This window comes from Erpetoichthys calabaricus, chromosome 7, assembly GCF_900747795.2.
Source record: "Erpetoichthys calabaricus chromosome 7, fErpCal1.3, whole genome shotgun sequence".
Taxonomy (NCBI): Eukaryota; Metazoa; Chordata; class Cladistia; order Polypteriformes; family Polypteridae; genus Erpetoichthys; species Erpetoichthys calabaricus.
Genome location: NC_041400.2, coordinates 23,349,765 through 23,361,819, shown reverse-complemented (window position 1 = coordinate 23,361,819; position 12,055 = coordinate 23,349,765). Strand labels below are relative to the sequence as shown.

Here is a 12,055-nt window from a genome sequence, read left to right as displayed (position 1 = left end):
TTATAGCAGTTAGTGCTGACCTAAATGTACTGCCATCCTGCTTTTTAACTAAATGGGAAATGGTGTTTTTGTTGATAAGTGAATCAGTCAATAGATAGATAGATAGACAGATAGATCTTTATTTGTCCCCATGGGGAAATTTGGCTTTTTATAGAAACACATTAGTGGGAAATACAGAGCTTCTGTAAAAAGACAGATGGTGGAAGTGTGAGCTTTGAATGCACAATGCATAATCACAACAGACTGAGGTCCTAGCAGACCCAAAGAGCACGTGACAGGTCAGATGGCTTAGTGCTGTAAGGCATCACTATCAAGTGACGGCACTGCCTCAGCACTTCATAACCCCAGCAGTCTGGATAATCCTGTGTAAGTGGTGAACAGGGAAGCCGTCATCACTCTGCTGTCAGCTCAGCTCACCATGAGGATCTGAGGTTAACATTGGCTAATGCCATTTCAGACTTCCCTTTCGTCACATTTTATCTTCCCTGTGAAGTCCAGCTCAAAGATTCACAAGCCTAAAAGGTGGGAGTCTTTTATCATAACATGTATAATGCTTTAGACTGCTTTTTTTGTACAAATAAGTCTTTATTTACACATTACAAAATACAATCCACAACAATACCGTTTTACCATATAACAAACACAGTCATTTTCCATTTCCATCTCTAAGCCAAAACCCTCATCCCTCCAAAACATTGGACCAAACATCCATAGTACTCACATATGTTTTGGTTTAAACTCACCTCCCATTAGAGCCCCATTTCCCATTCCCCAATATCCACAAGCCCTTCCATTTCTCCTTAGCATCTACAAAGCCCCACTTCTCAATATCCCCCTTTATTTTTCTTTTGAGCTCTTTTATCCAAAATCTTTTTTCCCAATACACATCTCTGGTCACAAACCTCCTTATCAGGATACACCTGCAACCCCATCTGTAATTCTTTGCCAGGCTGATAACAAACCCTATCAAAAAGGCCTCCCTTAGACTTCTGCCATTTCCAGCCAGACCCTCTCCTTTTCAAACTGACTCAATCTCTTATTAATTATGACTGATCTTTCATCAATTGTCCACACTTCTTGTGTCCAGCTGCACTCCCACAGCACACGTGTGTTTTTCTCCACCAGGACACAGCCTGGTCTTGAACGCGTCCTCATCTGTGTCAGACGTTGTCTATATAGTAGTGGCCAAAAGTTTTGTAAGTGACACAAATGTTGTGTTTTACAAACTTGCTGCTTCAGCATTTTCAGATTATTTATATTTCTATGGTATACTGAAAAACAATTATAAACATTTCAAAAATTTCAAAGGCTTTTATTGGCAAATACATCAAATATTTCCAGTGTTGACCCTTCTTTTTCATTACTTCTGTAATTCACTCTGGCACGCTGGATTATCAGCTTCTGGGCCAAATCCTGACTGATGGTGATCCATTCTTGCCTTTTTAGTGCTTGGAGTTGATCACAATTTGTGGGCTTCTGCTTGTCCACCCACTTTTTGAGAACTGACCACCGGTTCTCAATGGGATTAAGATCTGGGGAGTTTCCTACCACAGGTCCACACTTTCAATGTTATGATCTCCGATCCATTTCGTTATCATTTTAGCCTTGTGACATGGCGCTCTATCATGCTGGGAAAATCACAGATCATCACTAAATTGCGCCTGGATCGTTGGGAGACGTTGCTCTTGGAGGACATTGTGATATCATTCTTTATTGATGGCAGTGTTCTTGGTCAGAATTGTGAGTGGGCCCCCTCATTGGATGAGAAGCAACTCCACACCTGGATTGTCTCAGGATGCTTCAGTGCTGGCACAGTGACACAGGGACTCATGGTAGCGTTCACCTTATCATTCTCCGGACAATCGATTTTCCGGATGCCCCAAACAGTCAGGAGGAGGATTCATCTGAAAAGATCACTTTATACCCGTCTTCTGCTGTCCAGTCCTTGTACTTCCTGTAGAATTTCAGTCTGTCTGACTGGCACAATTAATTCCTCACAAATTTCATTGTAAATGCAAGAATGTCGCAGCCTTCTTTCCATGGATGTCGGGACGCTCTGTGATGGTTTTAATAAATAACGAGAAAGCCTTTGTCTTTTATTAGGACACAGTGATGAATAAGCAAAGGTCAGTTATGCTAATCGGTAGAATCGTAAAGAAGCGCACTCTCGATATAACACCACTTTATATCTTTCCTGTTTTTTATATATAAAACTACATTTTGTTCTAGAATTTTGGGAGCTTGTGTAATTGCCATTCCCTCACTTGAACTTTCGTTTGATTTAAACAATATGTTTTATACATAAGTAAAAAAGCTTGTCAAGCGGGGAAAAAAAAACAACAATGAAATGGAGCAGAGGATAAACAGTTGGGTCCTCTTGTCAGAGAGATAAACAGGACGTTTAATTCCGATTATATGCTGTCTGGTTTGATGTGCTTACCCAGTGCCTCAATATGTGAAGTCGCAGATAAGGAGGGCTTATTCAGGAATGTGAGAAATGTGTTATGTCTGGCCTCTTTGCATTCTAGTGCCATAGCCAGCCCATCGCAAATCAAATTATATTTCACTGAGCAAAAACAACATGAAAGTGCACAGATTAAAAAATGACATGTGCCCCTTCTGCTAGGCTCATGTGCCATTATCAAAAAGAAAGAACAAATAAATTAAAGATGAATACGTTCACACAATTAAACTGTGAACCTTAAGGCTTTTGAAGGCCTTTAGCCTCCTACCACGAGCACAGAAAGTACGTTTGAACAAGGCCCACCGTATCTGTCGCCCTAATTCAAAGGCCTTGTGCCATGTAGGTTTTACATTTTGGTAAATGCCTCCTTGCTGGATCGAGTGTCTAGGAAATTTAGAGGGTCTGCCTCTCTTTGCAGTGCCCAGAGCTCACACCGTCAAGTAATCCCAGATGTTGTGAGTTTTTTAAAACAGCCAGCTACTTTGCACATGTTGTTCTATAAGTCCTCGCCAATTCCTGTGTGTTGTTATTTCTGGCCTGTTGACTTTTTCATCAAAGGAAAATGACAATTTAATGAGAGCTTTTACTTCATCCAGTGACTAATTAGAAGTGGCACGCGCCCGCAGTACTGTAACCCGAGAAGTCTGACTCTCCAGCAGCCTGACAAAGAGGACAGCGTTTCTTTTAAGTGAGGCTATTTCCTAATTTGAAAATCATACCCAAAGCACGATGGGAACATGGTGTCAGTTCATCAACTGTTCAAAATAATTGCCCCTTGCCAATACCGCTTCTCTCTTAAATGGCCACATGTAGACCTTAAGAAAACAGATGGGCGTTACTTGTTCTAGCCACCCTGTTTTTGTTCAGTTTGTAACAAATGGGATGGTGGGTACAGTAGCTCATCATTCTTGCTTGATCTTATTAGTCTTTATTTCATCAGGGATATTTTCCCAGGGTACTCTAGTGCAGGGATCCCCTGGGGGACCACAGTGGCTGCAGGTTTTCATTCTAAAAACCTTCCATTAGTGACCTGTTTTTGCTGCTAATTAACTTCTTTTGAATTCATTTTAGTTGACTTGCTCTTGAAGACTCAGACCCCTTGTTACCTTTTCCTTAATTAGCTGCCAAACATAAACGAGATACAAAACATGACCAGCAAACTGTGTCCATCGTACACATACTTCTCATCTCGGTACTCTAATGTGGCACTTGGTGCCACTGCCCACCTGCCAAGTTGTTTTGCCTGCCTAAGGTAAAGTCATCTCTGATCGTTGGATAGAGGGGTCCTTTTATTGGATTGGTTGACTCAGCTGTGGAATGGCCAATAGGGGGAGGCAGCTTGATGGCCGAGGTCTCCAGGACTCTGAACAAATCCAAATCCTATTATGTGATATCATCTACTATTAAATTCTGCTCCGTACTTGTAATATTTCTATTACACCATTATTTTGTACTAGGGGGTTCCCCCCTGCTCGCCAACCCACCCCAGCCTGCGCTACACACCAGCCACTTCGAGTCTCTGCTGCTCGCATTGTAAAGAGGGAGGCTGAACGCACCCCATGGAGACCCCCTCTTAAACGGTGACACAAGGGGAAACAAATACAGTTTTTTTTACCTCCTCTTTGCTCGATCAACTGCTGCTGCTGCTGCTCCACGTGATCTGCCTCTCACATGGCGCTTCAAACATTTAAAAGCCTGTACAGCAGCTGTCCTACTCTTTGTCTTTTACTTCTGGCCCTGGGCATAGTTACATCTCTTGGCACAAAGTCTCGTCTCGCAGAATGTGAGTTCTTCATATTTTTTAGTTTATAATTTAAAAATGGAATAAGAATCTGAAAATCTAACAACATCACATTAAAGTTCAGTAAATTCTGAAAAGAATGATTCCAAACATATATATGTAGGTTTTAAAATAAGCCCAATTTAGAGTGTGACAAAAAAAGTGACATAAAAATGTTACATAAAATTGTTGCACAAAATCACTTTTAGGCTTAGGATTGTATATATAGAGAGTAGATTAAGGATGACTTGTGTTCTGTTCTGTGTATTGTATTGACCCCCTTTTTTTAAACACCCTGTTGCATGCCCAACCTACCTGGAAAGGGTCTCTCTTTGAACTGTCATTCCAAGGTTTCTTCCATTTTTTCCCTACAAGGGTTTTTTGGGAGTTTTTCCTTGTCTTTATAGAGAGTCAAGGCTGGGGGGCTGTCAAGAGGCAGGGCCTGTTAAAGCCCATTGCGGCACTTCTTGTGTGATTTTGAACTACACAAAAATAAATTGTATTGTATTGTATTGTATACAATATCTGAAAATAAAGAAAGATGAAGGTCTCAGGAATGTTGATCTGCTCAGGTCCCAAATTATTTGAACAGTGCTCTTAGAAAAGAGAAAAGCAACAATTTCAGAAATGTCTGCTATTGTACAATGAGAGCAGCAACAAGCCCTGGCATTAAAGAACGGGTTTAATTAACAACAAGAATCAGAGCCTAATGAAGCAACTGCTTGGAGTGAAATTGGTTGGAGTTTGAGGCCCTGACTTAGTTGTCTTTCTGTTGGCTCACTCACTTCACATTTCATTTCTGTCTGGGTGCCATTGAAATGAAGCCATTCTGAGGAACAAATCTTAAAGTATCTATCTATCTATCTATCTATCTATCTATCTATCTATCTATCTATCTATCTATCTATCTATCTATCTATCTATCTATCTATCTATCTATCTATCTATCTATCTATCTATCTATCTATCTATCTAAAAAACAAGTCAATTAAAATGAAAGGAAAAGAAGTTAATTAGCAGCAAAAACTGGTCAGTAATTAAGAAAAGGGTTAGAATGAAAACCTGCAGCCACTGCAGCCCTCCAGGATGGGAGTTGGGAACCCCTGAACTGAGGGGTCTGAGTCACATCAATTAAAACCAAGGCAGAACAAGTTAATCAGCAGCAAGAACGGCTCCCTAATTAAGAAGATGGTTAGAATGAAACCTGCAGGACCGGAGTTGGACACCCCTGTTTTAATATAACCAGAGTGTGGATAATTTTTGACTCATCGTTGTATCTTTGTTGGCTCAACAAGTGATTTATGTGCCCCACATTTCTGCTTATGGGGTGACCAGTTCTTTTAAATGTAATGAGAGTCTACAGCATGTCTGTCCATGTGCTGGAGGTGTATTCCTAATACTTTCAGATCACCACAGATTCTCCAGTTGTAAACGTTGTATTATATATGTATATATGTAAAATAAGAGTACATCACAAAAATTGGTGATTTCAATAAAATTGCACATGATAGAAAAATTTGAAGGTGATTTTTGTGATCAAATCCATAAGATACCCCCACAAGTTTTCAAGAAGCACAAGCTTTGTTCAAAAATCATTAGTAATGATGCAAGATAGACCCTTCCTTAGATGCTGTGTTTCAGAATTATAGGATAAACAGACAAAGAGACAAACCAAAACAAGAATTAAAGTACAATCCAAAATTTTGAAAAATGAAAATAACCAAAAATGTCCCAATTTTCTAAACATTTCAGTTCAGGTCTGTTCTTTGTGTTTAGGATTTAACAGTGAGGACGGTTCCCGTAGGTTAGCAGACATGACCAGGAGATGAGTAAGGTGCCTGATGGGAATGGCAGAAATGTAACTCCTGGATGGGCAACAATCAGAAACTAAACAAAGCAAAATAAAAATGATCAAGAAGAATGCTAAATCAGAAATGAAGTCTAACCAGAGAAGAGTGCAAACCAGGAAATCCTAAACCAGTGGATGATACTTACAGTGTTAGGCCTATTAGACTGGCACATGGTTCTGCCTCGCACACCCAATCGTCGTCTCTGTGGAGTTCACATATTCTTTTCACGTCTGTATGTTTTTCTTCAGAGTGCCACTGCTTTCCTTCCATATTCTAAAGATTTGTGTTTTAGGGTATTTGTAGACCTTTCCCCCCGGGAGTGGCTACCCTGTCTGTCTGGCAGTCTGTATTGTAATAACTCTACCTTATGGCTTATTGGGAATTGACTTGTGCTGTTTCCTCCATTGTCTATGACTTCACTGCAGCACCATCTTAGACGGGTTTCTGTTCATTTTGCTGTATTTTCTGATGGCTGTATTAAGGTTAGGTTAGATTAGGTTAGGGTGATTATATTATATTATATTATATTATATTATATTATAGGCGGCACGGTGGTGCAGTGGGTAGCGCTGCTGCCTCGCGGTTGGGAGATCTGGGGACCTGGGTTCGATTCCCGGGTCCTCCCTGCGTGGAGTTTGCATGTTCTCCCCGTGTCTGCGTGGGTTTCCTCCGGGCGCTCCGGTTTCCTCCCACAGTCCAAAGACATGCAGGTTAGGTGGATTGGCGATTCTAAATTGGCCCTAGTGTGTGCTTGGTGTGTGGGTGTGTTTGTGTGTGTCCTGCGGTGGGTTGGCACCCTGCCCAGGATTGTTTTCTGCCTTGTGCCCTGTGTTGGCTGGGATTGGCTCCAGCAGACCCCCGTGACCCTGTGTTCGGATTCAGCGGGTTGGAAAATGGATGGATGGATATTATATTATATTATTATATTATATTATATTAGATTAGCCTTAGATTAGATTAGGTTAGGTTAGGATTAGAGTAGGGGATATAAATCCGAAGGCACACCTTGGCACACTGACCTCATAAATAATTTTTTTATTTAAAAATATATACCCTTTCACCATCATGTATAAAATATTTTAACAGTGTATAAAATACTTTAAAACCCCATAAAATATGTCCTAACATTTTCTAAAATGTAGTCTATAATAATATCTAAAAATTCCCACTATTTCCCACCAAAAAATCCAATTTAAAATGGCGGGTTCGGTCAGATTAAAAAGTGGTTAAAATTGGAATTAAAAAATCAATTAAAATACTACTAAAAATAGACACTAAAAGGACCTTAAAATTGAGGTAATAAAGAATTGTTAAAGGCACTAAAATTATTAAAGAGCAAAAAGAAATAAAATCCTATTAAATGCTATAAAAATACCATAAAACCAGGGGATTTATTCCTAAAGTCCAAAATTGTTTTTAAAAATTAGGGTTATGGGACAAATTAAAGGCAGGATAAGAAAAGGAAAGGAGCTTAACGTGAGGCATGGGGGTGTAAGAAAAGAACATAGGAAACAGCGGGTTTTTAAGATTAGGGTTGTGGGAAGGATAGGGGGATCTAATCTAATTAAGATGTTTAAGAGTAGGGTTAGAAAAGAAAGAAATTTAACATTAGGCAAGGGGTAGAGAAACAGCAAGGTCAACAGTGGGGTTAAGATTAGGGTTTGGGGAAGGGGCAGGGGAATCTATTCTAAACAAGAGATATTAAGATTAGGGTTGGAAAACAAAGGCATTTAAGATTAGGCAAAGGAGTAATGAATAGCTAAAGTGAACAGTGGGGTTATGATTAGAGGCAAGGGAAAGGGCAGGGGAATCTAATTTTAGATTATGAATACGGTTAGATTAGATTAGATTAAATTAGATTAGGGTTAGGGGTTAGTTAGGGTATGATTATGATTATGTTAAATTAGATTAGAGTAGGGTTAGGGTTGGTTTAGGATTAGATTAAGAGATTAAGGTTATATTAGATTCAACTTTATTGTTATTGTATATGTACAATGAAGTGCAGTTTAGCATCTAACCAATAAGTGTAAATAGAAGATTAAAGTGCAATAGAGAGTGGGTGTGAATAGTACATTAAAGTGCAATAAACAGTAACGTGCAATAAGGCAGCATATGAATGAGAATATACTGTATATCTATATGATATTTGAAGTTACAGACAGTAGTATATAAAAGGAACGGTATATAGATGTGTATACTGATCAGTAGTACAGATACATGGTATGAATAAATATAGATATATGACATATTTTATATACAGAATAGATATATGTAAGCAGGTGAAAATATACAGAGTACAGTCAGAAGTTATTGACATTTAGAAATGTCAGCTATTGAGTGGTAAGGGTTGAGAGTTCAGAATCGTGATGGTGTTTTGAAAGAAACTGTTCCTGAGCCTGCTGGTGCGGGACCGATGGCTCCTGTAGCGCCTCTCTAATGGGAGGAGGGTAAACAGTCCATGGTTGGCGTCTGAGGCATCCTTGATGATCCTGAAGCCCGTCGCAGACCTAGATGTAGATGTAGTAGTGTAATAGATAAACATCAGGCCTAACTGCCATGACATGCCCGCTGCTTGTTCTGGATAAATGAATAGCAATGTGGAGTTTCATTAGAGAATTCATTCATTCTGTATCATTAATTGTCCTTTGTTAAGGATGATTTAAATCAAATGTTTCACACATTGTTATAGAATATATTTCCTTCTAAATTGCTAAGTAAAATGGGCCATTCCAAAAATTGTTCAGAGGAACAGCATAAATGGATTTAAAAGTACATTAGAGAGGGGAAAACATATAAAGAAGTGTAGCAAATTATAGGATACTCAGCTGAAATGATCTCAAGTGCTTCCAAATGGAAACCAAACCCCGACACATACAGAAGAAAACGAGCAACTACTGTTAAAAAGGACTGAAGAATAGTCAGAATGGCAAAGATTCAGCCAGTCATTACCTCCAGAAAGATCAAAGATGATCTAAAATATCCTGTAAGTACTGCTACAGTCAGAAGATGTTTTATCAAAGCTAAGCTATCAGCAAGAAGCCCCCAGAAAGCACCACTGATGAAAAAACAGTGCAGAATCGGTTAAAATTTGCCAAAAAACACACTGATTTGCCCAAAGAGGAATGGTGTAAAATTCTGCGGACTGGTGAGAGTAAAATTGTTCTTTTCAGGTCTAGTGATCATTGTCAGTACGTCAGACGACTCACGAGCATTGAATTCAAGCCACAGTACACCGTGAAGACAGTGAAATACGGTGGCACAAAAGTCAGGGCATGGGGATGTTTTTCTTACTACGATGTTGGGCCTGTTTATCATATACCAGCATCACGGATCAGTTTGAATACATCAAAATCCTTGTAGAGATGATGTTGCTTTATGCCGAAGAGGAAATGCCCCTGAAGTGGGTGTTTCAACAAGACATTGCCCCCACAAACACACAAGTAAGCGAGTAACATCTTGGCTCCTGACTAAAAGGACTGAGGTAATGGAGTGGCCAGCACAATCACCTCACCTCACCCTCACTGAAAACTTAAAGGTGCAGTTTCTGAAACAAACCCCAAAAATTCACAGCAACTTAAAGAGAATTTGAGTTTGAAGAGAGAAATGTCGACCCTGCTATTTTTTTTTTGAACAGATTAATATTCATTTTCTTTGCTTCCTGTAAAAGAATAACACAGATTTGATAAATGTAATACTTATTTGAAACTGAATGTGTAGTGTTTCCACTACATTTGAAATATAGAAATAAAAGCTATTAAAAATATTTAACGCACTGCTATTTTTTTAACACAATTGTATATACAGAGCCCTCTATTCATCCGTCCACTTTATAACCCAAACCTCCTCCATACATTCATGAACTGTTTTGATTGCACCATAAACCAGCAATTTTAAAACTTTGTATTCAAAAATAATATGCTACTCCACCTGTGATTTCATTGTAATCTTTCCACTTCCCTCAGTGGCCATGGATGCTTTAAATTAGTGTAATTGTTCAAAGGATTCTGCTGCTGTATCTACACAGAGAAGCCCCTTTAAATCCAGGGTGCTCACTCAGTATGACGGTAGTTTTTCGCTAAACGCTCTGTGTACCTGCTTCTAGGTCTGCCAGTTCGATTGATGGATGGAGAAAATGCAAAAGAAGGACGAGTGGAAATTTATATCAGTGGCCAGTGGGGGACAATTTGTGATGACGGATGGACTGACAAGGATGCAGATGTTGTCTGCAGGCAGCTGGGCTACAAGTAAGTTACCGTTTCTGTGAGAGCAACAGATCTGTCTTCCAACCCAAAGTAAGTGGCTGTTAACATTGTACTGACAACACCTTTGATGCAGACATACTTGTATTATTTATCTATGCCTTGAGTGCCAAAGCAGCAGCTGATGCACTACATATTTCCTCTGTTTTTTACTTCAAAATGATTCATCAACGGGATTATCAATACAGTGGAACCTCGGTTTGCGAGTAACTTGGTTTACGAGTGTTTTGCAAGACGAGCAAAAATTTTTAATAAATTTTCACTTGATAAACGAGCGAGGTCTTGCAGTACGAGTAGTATGTACTGTATACGCTTTGTCTGCTGAGCGTCATGTGATCACAACTGAGCTGATGGTTCTTCTCTCTCTCTCTCACTGTGGGATTGTGGGCAATCGTCTCCTATTCTCCGTCTGAGTCGGCGTGCCTCACTCATATAGTCAACATCTGTACGACCGTATAGTGTTTACTACAGCATTAGCATTGTGACTGTGTGAACACGCACGTGCTCGTGTGTGTGTGTGTGTGTGTGTGCGTGCGTGCGTGCGTGCGTATGTATGTATGTATGTATGTATGTATGTATGTATGCATGCATGCATGCTCACGTGCGTGTGCTGTGACGTGCGAGCCCCCGTCTTGCACCCTAAAACACGAAGCTGAGTCTCAGTACTTTAGCAACACAAGCTTTATTCAGCTTGAAACAGCAACAGCGCAGTTATTTATACAAGACACAGCAGTCAGGCAGGGCCCTGCACATTTATAATGTTTCTTGTTCCTTGTATCACCCATTGACGGCAGGCGCTTATAGTATGTCTGCGATCTTTTCGGATTCGCTTTTACGGAGAACTGCTACAGCGCTGGGAGACTGCGATTGCTTTGGGACGCTCTTCCGCGTGTCGTCCCGTTGGGTGCAATCCCACAAGAGTTTAGAAACTCACTCACACCAGCCGTGATTCTTTTCAAAGGTAAAGTGCAAGTTAATTTGTTTTATGTATTTTTACTTTATATTTTGTATTAATCATTTTTATATGAATAGTTTTGGGTTGTAGAACAAATCATCTGAGTTTCCATTATTTCTTATGGGGAAATTCACTTTGATATACGAGTGCTTTGGACTACGAGCACGTTTCCGGAACGAATTATGCTCGCAAACCGAGGTTCCACTGTATATTGTTTGGGTGACACAGTGGCACAGATTTTAGGTTTGAAACCCAGCCTGAACACTTTCAGTGTGGAGTTTGTGTGTTCTTCCTGTGCTGAATTATTTTTGCTATGTGTTTTGTTTTTGCTCTCGCACTACAAAAGATATGCCTATTAGGTTAAATGATGGCTGTAGCGTGACTGTAGGGATCAAGGGCAGTGCATGTGTGTGCTTTAATGGACATCTGCCTACTTTGTTGCACCTAATACTGGCAAGATGGGTGCCAGCATCCTGTGCCGAGTACATTAGCGTGCCTTGTAATGAACTGGCACCCTGTGCAGGGTTAGTTCCAGCATGTTGTTCGGCTAGGGTCTTGTACCTAAGAGCCCAGAACTGGATAAGTGAGGTGTGAAAAAATGATGGAGGAGTGGAGGAGGTCCTATAGCAGAAGATTAACCATTTTGTTATATTAAAGATTAAAAATAAACAAGAGACAGTGTTCAGAAGCCATTGAGTAGGTTAGCAGAATGTCAGGTTATATAGCGCCTTGATGTGTGGAGTACAA

General features: G+C 39.9%; 1 protein-coding gene across 2 annotated transcripts in view; it reads left to right on the top strand.

Annotated features, from left to right (window-relative positions):
• The window catches only part of prss12 (serine protease 12), a 153,114-nt gene that overhangs the window by 56,316 nt on the left and 84,743 nt on the right, over positions 1 to 12,055 (top strand). For both annotated transcript variants that reach the window (XM_028804991.2, XM_028804990.2), the window contains exon 8: positions 10,197 to 10,338. In XM_028804991.2, coding sequence (XP_028660824.1) covers positions 10,197 to 10,338 — 142 coding nt within the window. The remainder of the gene's footprint in view (positions 1 to 10,196; positions 10,339 to 12,055) is intronic.